General features: G+C 57.9%; 2 protein-coding genes across 7 annotated transcripts; one reads left to right on the forward strand and one right to left on the reverse strand.

Moving 5' to 3' along the window:
- TMEM198 (transmembrane protein 198) lies at positions 1-6,240 on the forward strand. Of its 3 annotated transcripts, none has more exons than XM_074364370.1 (6): positions 1-573; positions 894-1,098; positions 2,921-3,496; positions 4,528-4,730; positions 5,079-5,161; positions 5,963-6,240. In XM_074364370.1, exons 2-6 carry the CDS (start codon positions 933-935, stop codon positions 6,234-6,236), a joined length of 1,302 nt encoding a protein of 433 aa, XP_074220471.1. In that variant the 5' UTR covers positions 1-573; positions 894-932; the 3' UTR covers positions 6,237-6,240. The 3 variants fall into 3 exon arrangements, with proteins under 3 accessions (XP_074220471.1, XP_074220470.1, XP_010947143.1); XM_074364369.1 differs by having other exon boundaries at positions 8-573; positions 929-1,098; XM_010948841.3 differs by having other exon boundaries at positions 24-573; positions 929-1,098; positions 5,079-6,095.
- Positions 6,108-25,437, reverse strand: OBSL1 (obscurin like cytoskeletal adaptor 1). 4 transcript variants are annotated; one of them, XM_010948839.3, is made up of 21 exons: positions 24,283-25,437; positions 22,474-22,743; positions 22,138-22,389; positions 21,670-21,972; positions 21,194-21,490; positions 19,830-20,102; positions 18,400-18,672; positions 17,447-17,719; positions 14,389-14,661; positions 13,350-13,625; positions 12,989-13,276; positions 12,534-12,809; positions 11,656-11,925; positions 11,234-11,506; positions 9,976-10,242; positions 9,001-9,113; positions 8,315-8,471; positions 7,993-8,154; positions 7,561-7,665; positions 6,972-7,241; positions 6,108-6,240 (listed from the first exon to the last, which is right to left on the reverse strand). In XM_010948839.3, the coding sequence occupies exons 1-21, from the start codon at positions 25,292-25,294 to the stop codon at positions 6,233-6,235; spliced, it is 5,691 nt and encodes a 1,896-aa protein (XP_010947141.3). In that variant the 5' UTR covers positions 25,295-25,437; the 3' UTR covers positions 6,108-6,232. The 4 variants fall into 4 exon arrangements, 3 of the variants coding, with proteins under 3 accessions (XP_010947141.3, XP_074220468.1, XP_074220469.1); XM_074364367.1 differs by lacking the exon at positions 12,534-12,809; XR_012507180.1 differs by lacking the exons at positions 6,108-6,240; positions 6,972-7,241; positions 7,561-7,665; positions 7,993-8,154 and adding an exon at positions 9,673-9,809 and having other exon boundaries at positions 8,335-8,471.
- Between the last annotated feature and the right edge of the window lie 178 nt (positions 25,438-25,615).

Below are 25,615 nucleotides of genomic sequence, written 5' to 3' on the forward strand. Positions count from 1 at the left end.
GGGCCCCGCCCCTGGGGTGGGGTCTCGGGCTCCAGCTACCGGAGAGGGAGGAGAAGTGGGAGGTTAAAGGGGAAGGACCCCCGGAAGTGCCCCCTCCTCAGTGCGGGAGAGGCAGACGCCGGGGGCGGAGTCACTTACCTCCCCACGGCGTGGTTGGTGCGTCCCCTGTGACGTCAGAAGTAGCCCGCCCCTGCCTGGATGGTGCGCCCTGAGTGACGTCAGGAGCTGAGGCCGGAGCTGTCCATCAGCACCAAGGGCCGCGGGCGGGCTCAGGGCATGGGGCCGCGGCTCTGGGGCAGCCCGAGCCCCTGCTCCTGCTTCTTTCCCTTCCCCAGGCCCAGCCCGAGTCCGAGTCCCCGGACGCCGCGGGACTGGAGTGCCAGCCGGTGTTGGAGGCGGAGCGGCGACGCCGCCGCGCCGGGACTGGTCCCTCCGGCCCAGCAGCCCCCTTCCCCTCACGGGGGACTTTTACCGGACCCCAGTCAGCTGGAACCTCTGGAGCCCCGCAACCCCAGCCCCGCCGGCCCCTGCACAGCCTCTTTCGCTCAGAAGCTCAGGTCGCCTCCAGCCCAGGTAGATCTTGGACAATCCCAGATTGAGCCTCCCACGGACCAGTCTCCTGGCTGCCTCCTTCTCACCGGCAGCACACTGCCCTCATCTTCCCCAGCCCAGTCCCCCTTTTAACTTCTTCATCCCGACTCCCTCTAGCCAAGCACTTTTGTTTCCCTTTGTCTTTTGTTCCTTACTTCAGGGATGCTTTCAGAGCTGTATGATGTGGGCACCAACCACTCCTTTGTCCACTGTGTCCTTGCTTAGTTCTCCCACTCTCATTCTCACCCCCATCCCGGTAGGGACCCAGGCCTCCTCCTTGACCCCTACTTCTTCTCTGTTAGGCTGACCTGGGAGGGTGACTCCCTTCTGTTCCCAGCAATATGCCAGGCACTGTGGCGACGCTGCGGTTCCAGCTGCTGCCCCCTGAGCCAGATGATGCCTTCTGGGGTGCACCCTGTGAACAGCCCCTGGAGCGCAGGTACCAGGCACTGCCGGCCCTCGTCTGCATCATGTGCTGTCTGTTTGGAGTCGTCTACTGCTTCTTCGGTGAGACCTTACCTCATCCCTCAATTGGATTCTCCACTGTCTCCCCAAGTTATTTTTCTGAGGCACCCTAAATCTTCTTTAGAACTTTACTACCACCATGATAGCTACTTTTCTTTTCTCTCCCCTTTTTTCCATCGCACACTTTTGTAGATAATTTAGACTCCAGACCCTAGAGAACACGGGGTTTTGAATTAGATATTCTTGAATTTGAACCTGGCTCTGCACCTTATTAATTGTGATTCCTTGGCACAAGGCTGCTTTGCCTAAAAGAAGGCACAACTTTTTCTAATTTGCACAAAGGTGCCAGATGGTCTAGTGGAGTAAGTGCCCAGTGACTCTACAGAAAAGGTACAGAACTTCAGATAGGGGAGTGAGCATTATGGGCTAGGTATCCAAGGAAAGCCTCCAGGCAGAGCATTATAAGTGGTTGGATAAAGTCCAAAGGAAGCTTAGAGGTCTGGGTTCCAGTTTGGGAAGGGGTGGGGTGTGACTTGTGCTCTGGGACCTCTACATCTCCCCCTAGAATGGCTGGGTAGTAGGCAGGGGTGTGAGCCAGATGGTCCCTCCCCTGCTTCCACCCCCGAACTCTGGGCTGAACAATTGTAGAGTGGGCAGGAAGAGGAGCTCCTCTAAGGGTTCAGGACACATGCTGGGTCTCCAAGGAGTCTGTGTCACCTCACCCCCTCCACTATTCTTACCCCTCCCTCTACAGTTGCTCAGTGCAGCCTGACCTTCACTCTCCTGGGCTTCCCTGCCACCCTACCCCTCTTGGAGGCTCTGACTCCCAGGCTCTTGGACTCTCTGAGTCCTTGTGCATGCCCTGCTCCTCTTTCTGACCCCAGAACCTCCAGGACTCAAATGCTTCTCCTCATTCCCATAACTGACTCTCCTCTTTATGACCTTCCTCTTTGGCTCTCCCTGACCACTTGATCTTCATTTCTGACTTCCATCTTCCCAGCTTTTCAGAATCTACAAGTCCCTCACACTTCCAGGTACCCTTAATGGGCTTAATGGGCCTAATGGCCCTATCATTTCCATTTTTCTGAAACTCCATAACCACTATTTTCCCCTATAATCCTCTTTGACTCCCTACAACCCCTTGTAAACCCCAGTGACCCCCAACCACCCTAGCTATCTCATTACCTTCTATCCCTGTGACTCTCTCTATTACTTCTAACATAGAGAGATCCCTATGACCCCATTGCCTGATTGCTCCTACCATGATCTCAATGATTCCATTTCTCTGGCTTCAGTATTACTCTCCCTGAGAAACCCTTTAATACTATCAATGAGCCTACAGATGTCAATCTCTCCTGACCTGCAAAGACCTCAACCTATGGACACCTACCCCAATAACTCTGCTTCTCTTTGTAATAACATCATATCTCTGAAGCCCTGAGACCCCTCAGCGGCCTCATCTTTCTGATCTGTGTGACCTCACCTCTTAAGTTTTTCTGACTTCAGAACACCTCATTTCCCTGAACAATCCCTCCTTAAAGATCCCAGTGACCCTATCACTGATTCATTCTTGACTCCAATGATCTATCTCTGACTCCTCTGACCCCTAAAGACCCAACGCTCATCTCAATGACTGTCTCTCTCTTTTCCCAATGACTCCCAATTACCTATCTCTCTGACCTCCCTTGACCTCAGTGGTCCCTTCACTACTAATCTCAGGACCCCAGTGACCCCCCCCAGTTCTCTGATATTAGTGTCCTGCCTCTGGTTTCCCTTGTGATTCCATGTCCCTGACCCCTCTGACCTCCTGCCTTCAGCCCAGTAACCTTGCTTTGGCCTCTCACTAGCCCCTGTTCCCCTCCAGGTTACCGCTGCTTCAAGGCAGTACTCTTCCTCACTGGGTTGCTGTTTGGCTCAGTGGTAATCTTCCTGCTGTGCTACCGAGAGCGGGTGCTGGAGACTCAGCTGAGTGCTGGGGCAAGTGCGGGCATCGCACTGGGCATCGGGCTGCTCTGTGGGCTAGTGGCCATGCTGGTGCGCAGCGTGGGCCTCTTCCTGGTAGGGCTGCTGCTCGGCCTGCTGCTCGCCGCTGCCGCCCTGCTGGGCTCCGCTCCCTACTACCAGCCTGGCTCTGTTTGGGGCCCCCTGGGGCTGCTGCTGGGAGGCGGCCTTCTCTGTGCCCTGCTCACACTGCGCTGGCCTCGCCCACTCACCACCCTGGCCACTGCTGTGACTGGTGCTGCGCTCATCGCTACCGCTGCTGACTACTTTGCCGAGTTGCTGCTGCTGGGGCGCTATGCGGTGGAGCGTCTACGGGCTGCCCCTATTCCCCCACTCTGCTGGCGGAGCTGGGCCCTGCTGGCACTCTGGCCCCTGCTCAGCCTGATGGGCGTTCTGGTGCAGTGGCGGGTGACAGCCGAGAGGGACTCCCACACAGAAGGTGAGAGGGCCCTGGCCAGGGTGGGCATAAGAGAACTGGGAGGCCAGGGCTGGGTGGAGGCGCTGAGCGATTGGGGAGTGGGGAAATGAGCTGTACACACTAGCAGCAGAAGGCCTTAGTCAGGTTAGAGAGCTGACTGTCTCTCTGGGGAGACACCCTCCGTGCCACCGTTCATTCCACAACAATGGATAGAGCACTGGTTCTGTACCAAGCCCATTTCCAGGCACTAGGGATGCAGCAGAGACAAAACAGAAAAGGCCCCTGCCCTGATGGGGTTACATTTGGGGTTGGGGGAGAGAGAAAATAGACATGCAAACAAACAAGATAGTTTCAGTTCTGTGGAGTGATATGCAGGGTAATGTGAAATATAGACAGAGTGGCCAAGGAAGGTTACTTGGAAGAGGTGACATTTAAGCAGAGACCTGAAAGATAAGCCAGGCAAAGAGCTAGAGAAGAGGGAATAGCCAAGGGTGAAGGCCTGTGAAGGAATGAGACTGGCCTGTTGAGGAAGTGGGGCTGGAGTGCTGGGTGAGGGATGCTGATTGCATGGGGACCCTGGGCCATTGATGCAGACTCTGGGCTTTATTAGAAGGGTGATGAGCTGCCATTGGAGATATAAAACAGGGAGAATATAATGTAATTTAGCATTTGGGATGCTCATTCTGGTTACTAAGTATAGAAAGCAACGGAAAAGGGAAGCATAGAAGGAGAACAAGTGAGGAAGCAGCTTAGTTATCTAGTTGAGAGATGACGGCTAGTCTAGGTGAGTCACCTATGGCTCTGGATTGGGAGAAGGGTAATAGCTGCGGAATGGGTACCTAGAGTCTAGAAATTTTCCATAAAGACCTTTGGAAGAAAGGAACTGCAGGAAGTCCCATCTGGGAGGTGGGAGATCAGGAAAGTAAGGAGGGGGCAGTTATGGACAAGGAGAATCTGGAGGCCTGGAGTCCTTGGGTAGGAAAGAGCAGGCATGCTTTGGGGAGACGAGGCATGTGGGCCTCTGAGACCTTTCTTTGCCCAACCCTTCACAGTGGTTATCAGCCGGCAGCGCCGACGCGTACAGCTGATGCGGATTCGGCAGCAGGAAGATCGCAAGGAGAAGCGGCGTAAGAAGAGACCCCCGAGGGCTCCTCCCAGAGGCCCCCGGGCTCCTCCAAGGCCTGGGCCCGCCGACCCTGCTTATCGGCGCAGGCCAGTGCCCATCAAACGCTTCAATGGAGACATCCTCTCCCCGGTGAGCATCCCGAGTGCCTCCAGCCCGGGTGGAGAAGGGAGGGTTGTAGACTGTCCAGGCAGGACTGGGCTTTTCCTAGGGGCTAAAAGGCCTAGCACATGTCCACCCACCCATCATAACCCCTCCCGTGGGAAACTGCTGGATGGGGGAGAGGTGTCCTGAGCGTGAATTTTAATGAGGTGTGGTATGGGGGTAGGGTCTCAGGGCTGTGGACTCTGGGTGTAATGGGGTCCTAGGCCAAAAGCAGACCAGGATGTGATGGTGCAGGGAGGGGATGTCTGCCTGGGGTGGCTTTCAGGGCAGGGGGTCCATAATGGCACTCTCACACCCATGTTTACTCTCCCACAGAGCTACATCCAGAGCTTCCGGGACCGGCAGACAGGGAGCTCACTGAGCTCCTTCATGGCCTCGCCCACAGATGCGGACTATGAGTACGGGTCCCGGGGGCCGCTGACAGCCTGCTCGGGGCCCCCAGTGCGGGTATAGCAGTCAAGCTGCTCCTGCCTGCCTGGACTCATCGGTCACCAGCTCTGCCAGCCTGGGGAGGCCTGCTGGGCCACAACTCAGCCCACCTGGCCCGTGGCCTTGGGCTGTCCCTTTCCCTATCCGGGAGAGGGATGGCCTGGCTGCCAGAAGGGAGGACCTCTCTCAGTCTTAGCCTGGCCTAAGGGGAGAGCCCCCTCCCAAGCTCCCGAGGGGCTCCTGAGGGACGCGAGTGTGAGCCCCATTGGGGTGTGCTCAGGGTTGTGAGTGTGTCACTTGTGTGTGCGTGTGTTTGGAGGGATGGCCTTGGAGGGGACACTGGGACCCTTGCCTTAGATTTCTGATTGGTAGGGCTTCTCCGAGGGTGGCCCCACCTCTTCTCCCACTGCTGGAGTCCCATGGGTCACTCTCCTGCATGTTAAAGTGGAGGAGATCTGCCTTCCTCCCACATTGCCTCCACCTCTCAGCCAGGCTCATCTAAGGCTTCTTGTCCTTGACCATGGGGCAAACTGCAGCAGCCCTCACCTTGGTCCCCTATTCTCTGCAAGCCACCAGCCTGAGGGCAGTGGCCGGGGAGGGGGGTGGGGAGGTACTGCTCTGGGCTGGGCTAAGGAAGGGGGTTAGGGGGAGGGGGCTTAAATGCACGGTGCATGTCTGGTGTCTGTCATGCCACTCTGGACACCTCATGCTTCTGTCTCCCCCCATCCCACTCTGTTTTACATCTTTTATAAATGTGCCAAACTGTGCAGCTTCTGCCAGGAGTGGTGGTCTTCGGTGGCTGTCACTTCCATGGGCCAAGTTGGAAACACTGTGGCCCTTGGTTCCCTGTGTCACTCACTACACGGGGGCTCCAGGCAAGTTCTGCCCTCCCATGTCACACAGAGAGCCAGGAAAGGGGCTGTACCACTTTTATTGTCTCCCAACACCTCTGGTTCCCCTCCCTCCCCACCGCTTCCAGGGGTAAGGGCACATGCCTTCCAAGCTGTCCGAGGGCACCTGCCTGGCCTCTTTGGGTCCTCCTAGCTACCTGCAGAGGAATGAGAGCAAGTGGGGCTGGGAAGAGAGTGGGTACCACCTTCCTCTCTCCTGGCAGAGCCTGGGCTCCTACACAGGAAGAACTGGGCCCTCACCCTCTGCTCCACCCTTTCTGGACTCCTGTCAGGGCTGTCTGTGGGGGCAGGAAAGGGCAGGTGGCCAGTTAGAGGTGGGGCAAGGCGAAGCATCTGAAGGGAATGCAGGAATTCAGGTGGAGGGTAGGGCATCCCTTATGTGGACAAGGAAAGAAATGGGACCAGCTCAGGAGCCCTCTGCCCAGGCTGATGTGGAGCTCACTGAGATGGGCTGAGAAGCCAGCTGGGCAGAGAGCAGGAGGGGTGAGGGACAGGTGAGGGGCACAGACCAGGGTAGGTGGGAAGGAGAGGGACTTGAGTACAAATGGGTCATTCAGGAGAGACAAACGTGGTCTAGAGGCAGGAGGAAATGAGGAGAAGCTCAGAGAGGAAGGAGTGTAGAAAGGTGGGAGTAGCTGCCCTAAATCTAGTGTTTCCCGTTGAGAACACAGGACTCCCTCCTCTCCTCAGCCCTGGCTGTGATGTCCCGCCTGCCTCCTCACTCCCCATCTCCAACACATCTCAGAACCATCTTGCCATCCCAAGTTCAGGAAAACCTGCAGGAGGTGTGTCTCAGCCCACGGGTTCCTAGGCGACCGCTGGCCAGCTGACCTGCCTCTCTGACCTCTGCTCAATCGGATTTACTTACCCTCTACCAGCAGCCGTGTGTGGGCGCTGTCCTGGCCAGCCTGGCAGCAGTAGGTGCCCTGGTCCTCAGGTCGCACGTCATGGATGACCAGGCTGTGGGTGGGGCCATGGCTGCGCAGCTCGTACTTGTCTCCCGCGCACAGCTCGACTCCCTCCCTCAACCAGCACACTTGACCCCCCGAGCGGGACACAGTCACCTCCAGCACCGCCCGGCGCCCAACCAGAACCGTCTTCTCAAGAGGGGGGCGGCGGCACATCTGGAGAGGCAGTGCTGGGGTTGGAGGACGAGGGCTTAAGTTAATAAGGACACGCAGGGCCCCCAGGAGGAGAGAAGCATCTTCCCTCCCTCTGCAGCATCCACTCCTGGTCTTAGATCTCTATGCCACCAGTCAGTTCCTCTCTACCCTCAAACTCAAAGTCTCCTCCTCCCCATCTCCTCCCCAGGAAACGCACTGCCCTCTGTGACCCGCTCCAGGAGAGCCCCGCGAGGAAGGAGGCGGGGAAGCAGGGTTCACCGGACCAGCTGTCAGCCTGCCAGTCCCAAGGCGAGACAGTGCCCACTTCAGGCCGTCCTCATCCCAGTTTCTTACCCTCAACCTCCAGCTGAGCCACGGACTGGGCTGGTCCCGCCTGGAAGCGGACCTCTCCAGCGTCCTCCGCGCGCAGGTCGCTCAGCACCAGGATATGTTTCTTCCCTGGGGGTGAGGGGGGCCGCTAGAGAGGCCGGAGCCGCCTCTGGAGAGGGGTCGGGGATGAGAGTGGGGCCGCAGTAGGTCCCCGGGTCGGTTCAGTGGCGGTAAATGTGAGCGGGGCTGGGCGGAATTGGGATGCCGAGGGGAAAGAGGGGCGGTCCAGGACCGAGGGCTCAAACTGGGGGCCTGGGAAGGACCAGGAGACTGCTCCTTGGGCTGTGGGGCGGGGCCTACTCGAGCTGGAGGTGGGACTTATCCTAGTAGGGCGGGGTCTGTCTGAGCCGGGGGCGGAGCAGTGAGAGGCCAGAGTGGGTAGAAAGTCGGCCAGACCTTCTTGTCGTATGCGGACGCGGACTCCGGGTCTAAGCGGGCGGCCTCCGAGCTCCCAGCTCCCGGTGGTCTCGACCTCCGACACGGTGCACTCGAATGTGGCTCCGTCGCCTTCCCGCGCTCGCACCGACTGGAGCTCGGAGAGCACCGGCACCTTGCGCTCTGGGGCGGAGTCAGGGGCGTGAGGAGGGAGTGGCGGTACCGGACCACGCCCACATCTCGTCCTCGCTTTAGAAGCACCCAAGAGAGTCTCGGAAGCAAGTCTGGTCCGCGGGCCCAGCACCCATGGCAGTGCCCGGCCTGGGCAGCACCCCGTACCCACCGTGCACCACCAGGTGGACAGGCCCGCCGCGTGCCATCCCCACCGCGCAGCTGTAGGTCCCAGCGTCTGAGGAGCCGCAGCGCCGCAGCTGGAGAAGGCGGCGTGTGCCAAGGGACTGGATCCTGAGCCGAGGGCTGGGAGTGAGCGGGCGCCCGTCCTAAGGGCGGGAGTCGCACAGTGTCGGTGTGAACTCGGTTGGGCATCGGCAGCCGCAGCCCCAGTAGGCGGCGGCGCCCTCTGTTGATGCCAAGCGGTTTCAAGGCAGGTTTACGCTATGGGGTAGGGCCATCCCGCGCCTTCGGGACCGGGACCGCGGCAGGAATCTCATGGGAAGGTGGCACCCTTTGGGAACCTTAGGTGTAAGAAGGGGGGTCACAGGAGCGGGAAGCCTAGAGTCATTTACCGATCATACTAGCCATGAGCGTGGATTCTGGAATCAGGAATCCTGGATTAAAATATGGGCTCTATGTCTGCCCCTGGGCAATGCTTCACCCCACTGAGCATCAGTCTCCTTATAGATAATAAGACCTACCTCATAGGGTTGCTGGATGGGTTAGAGGATTAAATGCAAATAAATTTTAGCACAGTGCCAGGCATATCACTCACTGAGTTTTAGTTATTTCTGTTGGGGCCTTGTTATTGCTGTTATGAAACTGAAATGGGCTGGGCTGGGACTGAGCTCTGACCTTCTCCCAGGTGATGTCAGCCAAGGCCTGGGAAAGCTCACACTCGAACGTAGCTGTGTCACCCTCAGTCACTTCTAGGTCCTGTGGTCCCTGAACAATGGTCACTGGGGCTTCTGGGAGCAGGAGAAGTAGGATACACTTAAGCACAAGGGGTCACTAGTGGGCATATTTAGACAAGGTGATTAACAGAGGGCACCAGTGAGTGAGGGGCATGCTGGGATAAGTGGTCCAAAGGGGATGCTGGTCAGTGGGGGGACACAGCAGGAACAGAGCAGTCAGTGTGACAGGAATGACCAGATAGGGGTCACATTTAAGGGGATCAGTGGGGGACATACTGAGGGTACAGGGGAATGGGGGAAACTGGAGTAGAGATGTCAGTGGAGTTACCTATAGGCAGGCATGGTTAGTGGGGGCCACACTAGCTGGAATGGACAGGAAAAACTGGCCAGTGGGGACAACATGGGCTTAGAGGAACAATGGTGGGACCCTAGAGCAGATGTGGTCATTGGGAAACACACTGGGGCTGAAAGCAAAACCGGGGGACCCTGAAGCAGAGTTGCTGGTGTGGAGTCACCCTCCTGCATGGTCAGTGGATCACTGGGACTTGGGTAGTCACAAGGGCACACTCAGGCAGGCAGAGGGGGCTGCAGCAGGCATGATGAGTGAGCTCACCTTCACAGTGGTTGGCAGGGCCACGGTCAGGCAGGCAGGCAACAGGGACCACCCTAGCACAGGCATCTTACAGCGGCACAGCCAGTGGTCCACAGGGACTGGAGGCTCAGTGGAGCCACACTCAGGCAGGGCAGTCACTGGTGCCACACGTGGCCAAAGGGTCAAGGGAGTCACACTCTGGCAGGGAGGTCAACAAGGGCCACACTGGGACAGGCAAGGTGAGTGGGAGACACACAGGTAGTGGTGTCAGTATGGTCACACCCAGAGCAGTTAGCAGACAGGCGATGGTTCCAGAGGCCGCACCTCTCACAGTGAGTCTGGTTGCACAGCGCAGGGCATCCGCAGTGAAGGAGATGCAGCCTGAGTCTGCCAGGCCCAGGTCACTGAGTACCAGGTGGTGAGTGTGGCCCTCTGCATGAATTTGGCACTTGGACCCTGGCTGCAGCTGGACTCCACCTCGGGCCCACTCCCCAGTCACACCCTCCTGGGACAGCTCCAGCTGGAAGGTGGCACTGCCCCCCTCGATGACGGTCACATCCTCCAGAGGCCGCAGTACCCTAAGCTGCCTTGCTGGTGGGGGGAAATGAGGAAAGAGGGAGGATGAGGGCTCCAAATCTGGCCAGGGGTTTGGGGGACTTGCACACCCCTTGGCTCTGCCTGCACCACCCTAACACCCAATCTAGTAAGGTTCTATCGAACAAAGTACAGGACCAGGGTGCAGAAAGAAGGGAGCAGAGCTGGCCTTACTTGGGTGAGAGAGGAGCTTAGTGGGGTTGGAGGAGGGGACACATAAAGGGGGTGATGTGTAGTTAGGGGGTGAAGAGGTTGGGTGAGGGGTGCTGTGACACTGGAAGGAGCACAGAATTTGGAGTCAGACCATCTGGACTTGATCCTAGCTCTGTCACACAGTTTGTGTGCTGTGTGACCTTTGGCAAATGGCTTGACCTTTCTGGGCCTTAGTTTCTCCAACTGTACAAGGCTAATAGCATTGAGACACAGGTTTATTGTGATTAAATAAATGAAATAAAATTAGATGAGAATATATATCACCACCAACAACCATTTACCAAGCTCTGTGTGGCTATTTCTCAAATGTTCCCAAAGACCCTTAAAATAGGCATCCACTCCATTTTTAGGAAGATTTGGCTCAGAGAGGTTAAGTAATTTGTATGAAGTCACACAGTTCATAGAGGGCTCAGGGGTAGGGGTGCTATCTGCTTCCTGCTTGTCAGATGGGCCCATGCATCCTGGGGCAGGTAACTGAAAAGATAAACCCAGCACATCTTTCTGGAGTATAACATTTACGTTTATAGCAAAGCCAACTTGGACATATGAAATGGAATGCGAAATCCACATGGACTTCTAAGGTAAATAGAAAATATTAGAAAAAGAAAAGTTTCGCTTTGGGCAGGCTGCTTCAGGTCACACTCCTGGGGGTCGGCCAGGGCTGACTTGCCTTGCGGCAAGGGGCACTTTGGTGGGGGTCTGAAGGGCCCTGGGCCAGCCAGGAGAGGCTGTGCCATGGGGTGGGCGATGCGTTAGGAGAGGACAGGGCACTCACGCCTTACACTGAGCCTGGCCAGGGTGCGATCGTGGTGGCTCTCACAGCCGTAGGTGCCCTGGTCAGCCAGCACAACGCCGTGGATGAAGAGGCGGTAGATATGGCCGTCCTGGGCCATGGACAGGCGGGAGTCAGGGGGTAGGGGTGCTCCACCCCGAATCCAGCGCACAGCCCCCGCTGCACCCACTCGGCCTGTCTCCACTTCAAGGCACACATCTTGGCCTTCCTCTGCCCGCACATCCTGCAGCCGCCGCAGAAACAGCAGCTCCGTTTCTGGGGAGAAAGGGAGAGGGGGCCATGGAGCCTGGTAGGGCCTGGAGGCTGACCCCCTGCTCCCTCTCAGGGATCTTTCCCCCTGCTAGGGCTGGGGCCTGGAGAATAGGTTCCGGGCCAAGACTACTTTCTCTCCATTAGGATCAAACCTCGAACATGGAGCCGGGCACTTGTGGCTGTGCCCCCTGCTCGGGCAGTCACGGTCCCCGCATCCTCGAGCTGGCAGCCTCGCACGGTCAACGTGCGGTTTGACCCATTCTGGGCCATCTCCAGCTGGGGCCCTGGAGTGACAATGGCCCCATTGCGCAGCCAGGTGACCTCGGCATCTGGTGGGGAGACTTCACACCGGAATGTGGCATCGTCACCCTCATGGACAGTTAGCGGTGTAAGCGCCGAGACCAGCTTCACCACCGGTGGTTCTGGGGGGCAAGGTCAGGCAGTGAGGTGGGCTGGGTCTTTCCCCTTCCCTCCTCCTCATCCCCTCCTCCGGATACGGGTCCTCATCTCCCAGTTCCCGAACAGAACTTTCCTGTGTCAGCCATGGGGTGTCTCAAAGGACAAGATGTCAACTCCCTTCCACTCCTAGCCAACTCCTCTCAATGCGGGCCTGGCACCTACCTCTATGACTCCCTAATAATAACATCATTCACTATGGTCCCTATTTATCTTATTTAAATGTCGCAACAGCCCTATAGGACAAGCACTACCCCCACTTTGGAGCTGGGGCCCAGAGAGTTTGAGCAACTCGCCAGTGTTACACAGCTATTGGGAAGCTGAATTCAGATTGGAACCTAGGGGAGGGACGGTTGACTCTAGAGCCCTGCTTTTAAGCACTGGGCTGTGCCTCCTCCTATCTGAGGGTTCCTGGAAAAGGGATCCCTGACACCTCATCCAAGAAATAGCTGTGCATGCACTGGTTGGAGCCAGAGGCAGTGAGGTGGGGGTGGGGGTGAGGGGGCCCAGAACGGTGTGGGTGTGTGGTCCTTAGGGGGCCAGGGCCCAAAGGGTGTGAGGGGTGCACTGTTACCTTCCACGCTGACGAGGAAGATGCGGCTGTCCTGGGGCGTGTCGCACAGGTACTCCCCAGCGTCCCTGCTCCGTGCCCCCCGCACCCGCAGCACCTGCCTTGCCCCGTCCTGTTCCAGCTGCACCCGCCCCTGGCTTGCCAGGCGCTCCCCGTCCTTGTACCAGCGCACAGGGCCCCCCGGCCCAGAGAGGTGCACCACCAGCTCTAGGTCCCCACCTGGGGCGCTGCGAACCCTCATCTGGGCCGCCTTGGGGGCCACCACCCGCACGGGGGGCTCTGTGGAGTCAGAGCTGGGGGTCACTGGGGTGAAGGGCTAGGAGGAGGGCAGTGGGAGGTAAGATGGGGAAAGGGACTGAGAGCAGTGGGGCAAGGGCTGGGCAAGGGGTACTAGAGAAAGGGGAGACTCGTGGGTTTAGGGGCACAACTCTCAGGCAGCCAGCCCAGGCTATACTCACCAGCCACTTGGACGTTGAAGCTGAGGCTGGGGGCCCCCGGGGCTGCCCCGGATTGGCAGGTGTAGAGGCCTGCATGGACCAGGTCTGCAGCCCGGATGCAGAGAATCCGGCGGGGGCCCTCAGCGCGGAGCTCCAGGCCCTCACCCTCCTGCACTGGCCTCCCATTGTGGCTCCAGAAGACAAGGGCTCCGGCCCGGGACAGTTCACAGCTCAGCACCACTGGCTCCCCGGGGGCCACGCAAAGTGGGCTGGGGGCTGCCTCTGGGGCAAGGAACTGCACTGGGGGCTCTAGACAGAGAGAGGAGATGTCAGCTGGGGCCTGCCTCTGCCTCCCCTACCCAGGCTGGCCAGGAACACCCACCAGCCAGGCTGACATTGAAGGTGACGGCATCGTCACGAGTCTCGCACACATACTCCCCAGCATCCTCCGGCTGAGCGTGGGGCAGGGTCAGGGTGCGAGCTGGCCCCTCGGCACCCAGCTGCAGGGCCTCCGATGCTTCCACCTCCAGCCCATCCTTGTACCAGCGCACCTGGGACCCAGCAGGGGCCACCTCACAGCGCAGCTCCACACGCCCTGGAGCCCCAAACTGCAGGTCCAGGGAATGGGCGGCTGGATGCACGATCCTCTCTGGTGGAGCTGGTGGGTGGACAGAGAGGGGAAGGTGAGTGGGCTCAGCCAGTAGGCCTCCACCTGCCTCACCACTAGATTCTCAGCCCTCTCCATTTGCAGTACAGCTCTTGGGAATGGTGCCACCTACAATCCATGGGCACTTACTGTGTGCTGGGTGCCATGCTAAGCACACTGCAGCTCTTTTCCCAGCTCCTCCTGACACTCCCTATTTTTGGCTTCACCTTATAGATGAGGACCTGAAGCTTCTTTACAGGGAACTGACTTGCCCAAGGTCACATGGACAGAGGGAGGTAGACCCATACTAACAGTCAGATCTATCTGACCTGAGTGCGTGGCCTCCCCTACCCCGCCCCCACTTCCTACCCTACTTCCCTGTTTTGCCTCTGATGCACTGATCACAACCTGAAAAACCATCTATTTTACATATTTGTTCTGTCTCGCTCTAGCGAGAATGCAAGCTTCGTGAAGACAGGTTTCTCTCATTGGTTCATTACTGTATGCCTCAGCATCCAGAATGGAGCTGAGCACGTATTTGCTGAGTAAATGAATTAGTGCTCCTGATTGCTGGGCTGTCCCCACCAGACCTCTGGTCACTGTTCTGACCTGATCTGGGCAAGCCAGGCCTCTCAGACAGCTGAGAACGAGAAGGCTGGGGGGCGAGAGAAAGCGTGTGCAGCAGGCAGGGCCCTGAACGTGCAGGAAGCGGGAGGGCTGGGTCCCTCAGCCTCCCGCCTCTCTGCCTGCCCAGGACGTCCCAGAGACCGCCCACCTGTGACGGTGACAGTGAAAAAGGCCGAGTCGTCTCCAGCGTCGCACACGAACTCGCCCCCGTCCTCCGGCTGGGCGGCGGGCAGCACCAGGCGGCGGCGGGGCCCATCACTCTCCAGCACCAGGGCCTCGCTCTCCTCCACCTCCAGCCCATCCTTGTACCAGCGCACGGGGGCGTCCTCCCGTGACAGCTCACACATCAGCACCACACTCTCCAAGCTCACAGCGACCAAGGTGACCTCGTCCCGGGGGTATAAGATGCGCACGGGGGGTTCTGCAGAGCAGGGACAACCACAGGCTGTCACAAACTCACTGGAGCCATCTGGCAGCATGAAGTCCCTGTTGCCCACAATCACAAGAGTAATAAAGATAATAATAAAAAGGAATAAGAGGTCCCCAATCTGTTCTCTGAAATCCCTGGGGCCAGAGGTGTCAACGAATCCAGAATGCTTCTGATTCCTGAAATGGTACACTTATCATATATTACATAACCCCCTCAGCCCCCACAGTGCTACCTCCATAATCAGTCACATTAACATTTCTGTGGTGTAACATATAGATATATTCACTCTAAGCAGGGTAATTAAAAAGTAGAAATAGTTTCACAGAGTTAAGCTCAGGTTTCACTGAATTGACTTTTAACACCTAACTTACAAAAAGCCTTTTGATTTTGAGCTTTTGTTAAAAAAAAATCAGAATTGTAGATAAGGGATGGTGGATCTGTAATAGCAAGTACTTACATACCGCTTCCTAAAGCTCCAGGAACTGTCATAAGCATTTTACACCCTCATAGCAATCCTAGGACGTACATATTGATTTATCCTTATTTTTCTGATGAGGGGACTGAGGCACAGAGTGGTTGAGCAACTTTCTTAAGGTCATACCTCATACCTAGTTGAGGGCAGGAGGAAGAACTACCATCTGTTAAAGGGAACAAACTCTGGAAGCAGTGGTAGGGATTCCAAATCAAAGTTTGCAGGAAACTCAGTAATGAGTTTTGCACATGACTAAGTTCCCTGGGGATGTTAAACATTGGTTCCAGGAGTTCATCTCCAATTGCTCTGAAGTGGTCAGTCTTTCACAGAAAGGAGCCATGGCAATATTGGAGGTGACCAGAGCACTGAGCCTGGGCCTGCCCATGCTTCCATGCACCTGGGAGGTCTCCCAAAATCAAGTCTCCAGGCCCCTTTAGTGCTCCTTTAGCATTTGGCCACCTTGTGGCTGGACTGGGGAACTGCTAGCTTTTTGGTCTAGGTCTCTGCAGAGGTGCGCATGGGCAGATGTGGCCACCCGTGAACATTCAGCCCTTGCCTCCGCCTCCCTAACTGGACTTGTTCCAAGAGTCTAGAAAATGTAGGCTGGTTCTCTGGGGCCTTGCGGGATGACGGGTGGTGATGGAGGCAGTGGAATGAGCACAGGGTGCAGCAATGGGGCTGGGGTGTCTGCAGAGCTGTGGGACCTCAGTTTGGCATCAGGCTTGATTCTCCTGGTCCACAGCCAAGGTGGTGTGTTGTGTGAGCTTCCCCATGGAGAATCCGGTGTTTTGTGGGGAGGACAAGTGTGGACTGGAATGTGTGTGGCCACAGCCATTATGTCTGGCCAGGGCTTGGGGCCGGAGAGGTTGAAGGGAGTCACTGCAGGACAGAACATGTGCAGAAAGGCCTCTTTGGCTTTGTGGCTTGTGCGCACCAGGCTGCACTAACTGGGGTGCATGGAGTCGGGGGGCCCTAAGTAGCTCAGCCTAGGCTGAGGCACTATTCCTAGGGCAGGGCAGGGGAGAGGCAACCAGATGGTGCCAGCAGCAGGATGGTCTCTCAAGTGCAGCCAGTGGGGTTCTTTTGTGCCATCTAGTATTGTTTTGGTCCTACACCCCCTGCCCCCATCACATACACACTGGGTTGGCGCTGTGAGCTGCAGCCCCAAAGTTTCCGGCACTGAACCAACATCACTTCCACAGCTGTCCTGTGCTTTCCTGCTTTGAACATTCTCTCCCCACCTTTAGCCCAAACCCCGACCCCCACTTAGCTAACACAGCCCCTGCTTCAAATATCTGTTTTGAAGGCACTTCCTGCCTGCCAACCAGGTTAGCAGCCCCCAGCCTTGGGCTCCCACTGCACGCTATCGCAATACTCGGCCACCCACACTCTACAGTTCTCTAACATGTCCGGCTTTCCTGCCAGGCTGTGCATTTCAGGGGGGAGGCAAGCATGTGTGTCTAAGTGCTGCTGAGTGTTCAGAGTCCAGCCCAGGGCTGGCTCCTGTGGGTGGCATGGCAACTTTCCCCGAGGCTCTCCCTGAACCTTCTGCTCTGCTCTCTTGAGCCCTCACCCCTCACAGCACTTGTCACGAGGTGTCACTGTACATTTATTTGTGTGTTTATTGGTTAAACACAGGGGTCGCAAACTCAGATGCCCACGGGGGCCAGGTAAGGTAAGGTCAGTGGCTGAAGTGGTCTGTGGGGAGGCAGAAACGGCGGGGAGGGTGGGACAGAAGAATGTGGGCCCCATCTTATGGGGTCAGCTACTACTCAGCGCCAGCTGTCCGTCGCCATGGGGGGAAGCGGGACCAGAGCCGCCGGGTCTTCGGCTTTTTCAAGAGGACGCATAACTCCGGGTTGTTATTTGAACTGTCCTGACTTTGGTAAGACTCTGCAGGCCAAACAAAACACATCTGTGGGCTGTATGGGACCCTAGGGACTGCCCGTTTGCGACCCCTGGTTAACAGTTGCCTCCCCAACTAGACTGGCAGCTTTCTGACAACAGGGACCGTGTCTGCATTACACACCAGTGACCTACAGCAACTGTCCCAGGGCCTGGCACATAGGAATTGCTCAGTAAATGAGCTGGTGGAGCACAGCTATTCCCGGCCTTGGGTGCCAGAGAGGAGCTTGCTTACTCGAACAAGGACCCTGGGCTCTTTCAGGCAGGGACCCCCAGTACATGCACCCACAGTCCCACCTTTCTCCTCCACAATATGCTAGCTAAGGACTCTGTGGCCAACTCCCCCAGGGGCTCAGGACCGTCCTCTGGTAACCCTGGGCAGCTGGGGTGGACCCACACCTGTGACAGTGACGGTGAAAGACGCGGACTCATCGTCGATTTCACACAAGTACTCGCCGGAGTCCTCCAGCTGGACGGCAGGCAGCACCAGCCGGCGGATAGTGTCTTCCTTCTGCAGGAGCAGTGCCGGACTCTCCACCACCTCTTCGCCGTCCTTGGTCCAGCGCACCTCAGCCCAGGGCCGGCACAGCTCGCAGGTCAGCACCACACGCTCCAGGCGCACGGCTGCCACGTATACCTTGCCACTGGGGTACACGATCCACGAGGAGACATCTACAGGACAGGGACAGCCATGGCTGGATGTCAGCTGGGGCTGAGGTGCCTGGCTGCCCTGCCTGATCCATGCCTGTTCCCGGCTCCTGGAAAGTGGGCTGTGTGGTGAAGAAGAAGGCTCTCCCTCGGACCGTGACTCACAGTTGCTCGGACAGTCACCCACAGGTGGAGGCATGACCACAGTCACCAAAGCACATCAGAGGCACAGCAGCACAGTGGGGACTGTGGTGTCAGCCTCAGCTGTAGAAACACTACGTTCTCTGGGTTGGGGCAGGGACAGGATGAAGGGTAAGATTAGGGAGAGGAGGGTTGGGTGCCCAGACGGAGCGGGGGTCTCCTGCTGGCCTCAGACCTTCTGACCCCCTAGTGCCTGGGCCCACCCCCATTAGACCCTGCCCTGTGGTAGTGTTGCCAGCTCTGAAGTTCCCTCTTGGCAGGCGCCTTCAGGAGAATGGAGAAGGCAGGGCTTCCCTGTCACTTGTGCAGCTGAGACAGGTGTGCTTGTGACCACACGCTTCCAGCTGGTAACTGAACTTCAGGGTGCAGACCATGGGTAGAGGAGAAAGGGGGTGGGGTGTGTGACCAACTTGGGGGAGGGAACCATGGTCCAGGAATGTGACGACTGCCCAGGTGGGGTTAGGGGACACCTTCCATGTCCCACAGCCCACCTAGAGCCCCACCTGTGATGGTGACGGTGAAGCTGGCCCGCTCATCCCCGGCGACACACTGGAACTCGCCCCCGTCCGGAGGCTGGGCGGCAGGCAGCACCAGGCGGTGATGGGGCCCTTCATTCTCCAGCACCACAAAGTCGCTCTCCTCCACCTCCTCCCCGTCCTTGTACCAGTGCACAGGGGCGTCCTCCCGGTCCACCTCACAGGTCAGCATGACGCATTCCGAAGTTATGGCATGCACAAACACATGCTCACGGGGGTCCAGGATGTGCACTGGGGGGTCTGGAGGGCAGCAGAGATGGGGTCACACAGACACCCACTCATGGGAGACATGAGTCTGTACTGGTCACTTGGCTAGGAGAGTCTCCTCCCAGGAGGACATTGGGAGGGAGGCCAGCTGTGCTGGGGGCTCTGGGGCGATGACGTGGAACACTGAGGGCGTGGCAGGTGAGGCATGACAGGAGATCATGTGGCACCTGAGTGCTGTGAGTCTCCAGAGGATCAGAGGGGACTGGGTGGGGACACAGAGGGTCTTTGTCTAGGCAGAGAGGAGGTCACTATCGCAGGACACATCAGGGTGGTGCTTGCTGCTGTTTTCACGAGGAAGCCCCTGCTGCGTGGCCCCAGGATGGGCAGGAGGTGGTAATGACTTAGTGGTGCCACCATGGGGTAGTGCTCCCTAAAGGTAGTGAGTTCCTCATCCCTGGGTGCATTCAGGCAGGGGCCAGAGGACCTCCTGGCAATGGGGCTGAAACAGGATTTGCGCTCAAAGTGAGAAGATTGATTGAGCTGGATCACTGGTTCCTGAGCTGTCCTCCCAGAGTGGATCCCCAGTCTCTGTCCTGGATATTCTGGCTCTGGAGGCCACAGGAGCCTGGGGCTATGCACTTATGACAGGTTTCCAGGGTGGTTCTGAAGCAGCCAGAATGTAGGCTGACTTCTGAGAGCCTTTGGACTACTGCACCTAAAGCTTCCCTTTGACCCTGGCCTCCTGGGGCGGTGGGATAAGCACTCCTGGGTGTGAACCCAGCTAGGGTGTTTGCTGGCTGTGTGATAATGGGCAGGATGCATAACCTCTCTGAGCTTCAGTTTCTTCATCTGTGAATGGAGGTACTGGTCCTCATATAGTTGTGGAGATTAAATGAAAGTGAAGTACTCAGCACAAGACTTGGCCAGCAGGTGCCAAACAAATGTTAGCTCCTGCATCTTCTTCCCTTACCTGCACTGAGTTCCCCCCACACTCCCCCAGCAGCGGGTATGCGGGGGCCAAATGTACTAGAGGGTGGTGCACAGGCAGCGGGATCTCAAAACATGTGACCCCTGGCCCACTAGGCCCTCCCAGGAAGGGACCCCCAGGCAGGCAGACCAGGGGGCAGGGCTCACACAGCCCTCAGGGTCAGCCTCAGCTGGAATGAGCCCAGATTGCTGTGGTCCCTGACCTCGAACGGTGACACTGAAGAAGGCTGAGACCCCTTCCGTTCTGCACTCAAACTCGCCACTGTCCTGGACGCCGGCCTCAGGCAGGATCAGGCGGTGTTTGCGCCCGTCCATCTTCACCACCAGCGACTCACTCTCCTCCACCTTCTGCCCGTCCTTGTACCAGCTCGCTGGGAAGTCCACCCGGGAGAGCTCACAGGTCAGCACCACCCTCTCCGAGGTCGTGAAGGTCAACGACAGCTTGTCCTGGGGACTCAGGATGTGCACTGGGCTCTCTGCACGGTGAGAAGCACAGTCACAGGCGGCATCCTAGTCTAACCCCAGTAAGCACCCCTCTCCGGTGCATGTGCCCAATGTAGGGAGGGTGAGCACATCAGGTCAGATGATGGCTGTTGACACATTCGTTGGAGTTTTAAAAAATGGTTTTGGGCTCACACACCAACTCTTAGTGTGCATAAGAATTCCTAGGGAGCCTGCTAAAAATGTCCCTCCCTGCAAGGGCCAAGGAATCTGCATCGTCAACCAGCCCCCAACAGATGACTCCAATGTTGGTGAACCCAGGTTGCATTTTAAGAACACTGCTCTGGCTATTGCTTACTTTGCCCTCCTCTTGGGATGCTGCAGCTAACTGCCTCAAGGCCTCATGCCTAGGCACCAAGGAATTCCTTATCTGGCCTTACAAACTCCAGCAACAGTGCAATGGCAAATGTTACCATGGTCCCTGAATTTTCAGATTCCTACCAAGAACTGTCCTCCTTAGGGAAGCCTCATTCCCTCTCCTCCCCTGTCTCTCCAGGTGGCAGAGTGTGATTCTGGAGACAGACTGCCTGGGTTCATAATCCAGCAGCACCACTCATTAGTTCTGTGACTTTGGGCAAGTCACTGAACCTCTCTGGGCCTCAGTTTGCCCATCTGTAAACTGGGGTGACAAAAGAACCCATCACATAGGGATGTTAAGAGGATTGTGTTAATCAATGTATGTAAAGTGATTAGGGTTGGGCCCGGCACCCAGAAAGTTGCTCTGAGAGTGTTAGCAATTACATGACAGGGCAGGAAGCAGTCAGGCACTAGGGGGCCAGGGGCCGTTTGTCTGAGATGACAAACATGACAGAATTCTGCAAACTACAAAGTACTCTGGAGAATTTGGATATGATGCTGACAAAAGATAATAAGGGGGTCCCTTATCTGCTGTGCATGGGTTGAAATCAGACTTCTGGATCACTAAGCCCTCTATCTGAGCTCACCACAGATGCTCCTTACTCTCCTGGCCCAGATGTGAGAAGCAAGACAGCATCTGCCTCATTTTCCCAACAGGAATTCTGTGTCTTGAGCCTATCTGCCCACCTTGGTCCCCACCAGCACGAACCTTGGATGGTGAGGGCGGCCGAGTCCTGCACACCTGGGCAGTTGAAGCCAACCAGTGCCCCGCTGTCCTCGTGCTTGACAGCTTGCAGGATGAGTCTGTGCTGCAGGCCCTTCTGCTCTATATGGTACCGCAGGGCCCCAGGCCCCACCTGGCCCTCTGGCTCATTACTCTTGAGCTCTGCCCCATTAAGGAACCAGGTGCCCTGAATGATGGTGGAGAGATCGAGGGAGAAGACAGCATCTTCCCCATCATATACCTGCACGTCCTCCAGACCTGCCACCAGGCGAGCTGTGGGCACTGAGATGGGGACAAAGCACAGCCATGAGAACCAGGGGGTGGGGCGGGGCAAAGGGCAGAGATTGGCAGGTAGAAGGCATATTACAGGACAGGGACCGAGGGCTGGGGAAGGGAGGAAGGTGGTGGGGAGGGTGCTACTTGGAGTACCACCGCTGGCCAGCCAGGAAGGACCAACTCACCTAGGTGAGCAGATCCATGGAACACAACGTGGGGACTGCGGCCGTGTTCACTGACCGTGCAGACGCGGAAGCGGTAGTCACCCTCGGAGGGCACACAGTCTCCAGGCACCTCCACGGCCCCAGCCTTCTCAATGCTGAAGCACTGGATCCAGTCTTCCGAGCCCACCTCCTGCCGCTCCAGCCGGTAGATGAAGGGCGTCTCGGGGGCTGGCTCGGGAGGCTTCCAGGTCAGCAGGACTGTGTTCTTGTGGCCCTTGAACATCTCTGCCAACACTGGGGGTCCCGGGGGATTGTGCTTGACGCCTAAGACAGAGGCAGGGTTTGCATCCAAGCCCTGCTCCAGCCTCCCACAGCCCTCGGACCTTAAGTCCACTTTGCCAACCCAGTTTCTGGGCATCTGGCCACCCTCCTGCCCTGATTCTCCTGTCCAGCCCTTGAGAAGTCTGCTAGGGGCTTTCATGCCCTCACATTTGACTCTGAGCAGAGTGGTGGTACGGGAGTTGCCCAAGCTAAAGGTGACCTCGCCAGCATCTTCTCTGGTGACCCCTGGAAGGACCAGGGCATGCATGTGGCCGGAGCTGCTCTGGCAGGTGGCCGGCAGGTCCTCCCCATCTCGGCTCCAGTGCCCTTCAATCCCAGCCTCGCGTGTCTCCACCAGCAGCACTGCGTTCTCTCCCTCAAAAACGTCGAGCTTCCGGGGTAGCCGCTTCAGGATGGGCCCTGAGATACGGACGGTAGTCCATCAGCCCAGGGTCTGGGCATCTACCGGCCTCGGTCTCGGCCTCCTCCCACCGGCCAGCTGACCTTTGACCGTCACGTTGGCCACGGTGCGCACGCGGCCTCGCATCTCGCACAGGTAGACGCCATCGTCGTCTGCCTTCAGCCTGTGGATGATGAGGCGCCGGACCGTGCCCTCCTCAATCTGCTCGTACTTGCGGCAGGGCAGCAGCCGCTGGTCCTCGCGGAACCAGGCCGTGGGAATGCGGGAGTTGGGGACTTTACACTCCAGCACCGCGATCCCATGCTCCCGGCCCTCCACGTCCTGCAGGGGCCTCGTGAAGCGGAGGCGGGGCTCTGTGGAGAAGGGAGAGACCAGAGAGGGCTCTGGAGAGGGCCGGCCCAGGAGACTCTCCTCCCATCATCAACTGCCTAAACCCACTTCGCTCAGGCCGTTTGCTCTTCTCCCAGAGCCAGCAGGCATTGTGGAATCAGAGAAAGCACAGGGAGAGAAGTCAGATGGCCCAAATTCTCATCTGACCCTGACACTTACAAGCCCTCACATCACCTTGACCAAAGCCATTTTCATGACCCTGGGCCTAAAGGGATGGAAGGGCTTGGACCACATTCATGATTTTCAAACTGTTCTCTGGGGCCCCTCACAGGTAGCCCACAAAATTCTATTAGGGTTTGAGCTGAATTTCATTTTGAAAGTACTTTAACCATTTTCAAAACTGCATTTTACAAAAAGAAAGCCTGACAATGGAAAGGGCCAGTGGGTTCACTTGGGCTGCTGGGGAAGCACACCTGTCTTGTCCAGCACCTCTGGGAAGCTCTGCCTTCCCGCTGGGCTTTTCTGTCTCAGGAGGATAGAGTTTAGCCCTGCCTGGCCAGTTTGTGCACATCAAACTGTACCCAGGAGGCCACCACCACAGCGCAGGTGCCACATGCTTGACTGCGTGCCAGGCAGGAATCAGGAGATTTGCCAACATTTTTTCCTCTGAGGGAAAAAGTTAGGTGATAACTATGGAAGGTACAATGTTGTGAGTTGTGATAAACTCCTATTTTGGGGAACTTTCACTTCCAGTGTGAGTTTGGGGTGTTCCTCCCCCCTCACCCATGAATTTCTATTTATGAGCAAAGTAAGCATTTATCAGATACGGTTGGGGACTCAACTTGGAAACAAATTTCCTCTCCTTCACCTTCCTCTTCTTGTAAACCTGGAGAGCAGTCTAATGAAAGGATAGTAAAAATTGTGGGGCATTTTTTTTCTCTCTCCCTCAAGTTGACCTTTGGTGTGAATCAGGAATTTCTCAGTGTGAGGCCTGCAATGAGGCCTTCCCCAGGAGGCTCACAAACTAGACTTGGTTATGAATGCAGCCTCCACCTAAAATGTGTGTAAATAAAATAGACCTCTTGTTTTCACTGATTGACTTTATAAGTTGTAAATAAGACTTGGAATTTTACATCCATAAAATGATCCTTTTATCTGTCTTATATATTGGGGCCCTAGATGGGATTTCCATTGGCGGGGGGGGGGCGGGGCAGGTGGTAAACAAAGAAGTTGAAAACCACTGGAGTACGAGAGTTCTGGGCCCCTCTTGATCTGTACATCAATCATTCATTAAAGCCCTTTATCAAAGGGTGGTTTTACACCATCTGCCTCAGAATCATTTGGGGAGTTTGCCAAGAATTTCCCAGAGTAGGTACCCTGTAGACCTACTAAATCCGAATCCCTGGGGAGTCTGGGAGGTGGGTGGGAAATGGCATTTCAATATTCAGCCTCCCTTACCCCCACCATCTTCTGGGCATTGAGTGGGGCTGGAGTTAGGAGGGCCTAGGAGGGCGCTGGAGGCCCCTCTCCAGAGCCCCGGCCGCCCGGGGGCGCCGCGGTACCTTTGACGTGCAGCTGCACCGCACTGAGCGTCTGGCCCGCGGAGTTGCGTGCCGCGCACACGTAGAGCCCGCGGTCCTTGGCCTGGCAGTAAAGCACCTTGAGCACGAAGCCGCCGTCGCGATCGCGGTACATGAGGCGGCGGCGGTCGGGGAGAAGCGGGCGGCCCTCCCAGTGCCATTCGATCTCGGGCTCGGGCTTGCCCATCACGTAGCAGCGGAACTTGGCGTGCTTGCCCTCATTCACCCAGAAGGTCTTGGGCGCGCACTTGAGCGGCTCCACCACGGGCCTGGGGGCCTCGTCGGGGTCCTCGGGCGGGCTCTCGGGGGGCTGGTGCACCTGCAGCAGCGCGCCGGCCCGCGCGTGGCCGTGCGCGTTGCAGGCGTGGCACACGTAGACGCCCGAGTCTGGCAGCCGAACCGCCAGGATGCGCAGCGCCAGGCTCGCGCCCGGGTGGCCCTCGGCGCGGCCCGGCTCGAGCGCAAAGTGGCTGCTGTCCCACACTTCGTCCAGCGCCATCCCATCCTTCTCCCAGTACAGCGTGGGTGCAGGGAGGCCCCCAACCTGGCACTCCAGCACCACCTCCGCCCCCCGTAGCACCCACTGGGACCGGGGCCCCGTCAGGAACACCGGGGTTCCCTCCCCGGCCCCAGGCGGCGGCAGCGGGCGCTCAGCAGGCTGGGGCTCGGGCTCGGGGGCCGGAGGCTCCAGCACGGTGACGGCAGCCGCCGCGTAGGCCTCTCCGGCCGCGTTGCGGGCGCGGCACACATAGACCCCCGCGTCGGTGGGCAGCGCGTCGCTCAGCAGCAGGCCGTGCTCGGCGCCGTCCGCCGGGAAGCTCAGGCGCTCGGAGGCCGCCAGCGGCTGCCCGCCCTTCTCCCACACGACAATGGGCGGCGGCTCCCCGAGCACCACGCACTTGAGCTCGGCCTCGCCGCCACTTACCACCCGCACGGGCCGCGGGAAGCGCAGGAAGCACGGGGGGCTCCCCTGATCCCCCGAGCCTGCCTTCATCGCGGCGGCGCGGGCGAAGGCCCGGAGCAGCGGCGGGAGGCCAGGAGGCGGGGCGCGTCTTGGGACCGGGTGCTGGGACCCGCGGGGCTCTCCCCTGGCCGCCCGCTCCCGGCTCGCCTCCTTACCCTCGGCCCGCAGCTGCGACTCTGAGGCGGCGGTAATTCCCGGGCCCGGGGCCCGGAGCCTAGAGGGCAGTCCTTCCTGTTTGCCTGCACAGAGAGGGGCCCCGCAGCCTCCCCTGCCTGCGGCCTGGCTTCCTGCTCCGGAGAGCCAGTCTTCCCAGCCCCCTCCCACAGCCAGGGCCTCTTTCCCCTCCTCCCT

The sequence above is a fragment of the Camelus bactrianus genome, chromosome 5 (assembly GCF_048773025.1).
Source record: "Camelus bactrianus isolate YW-2024 breed Bactrian camel chromosome 5, ASM4877302v1, whole genome shotgun sequence".
Taxonomy (NCBI): Eukaryota; Metazoa; Chordata; class Mammalia; order Artiodactyla; family Camelidae; genus Camelus; species Camelus bactrianus.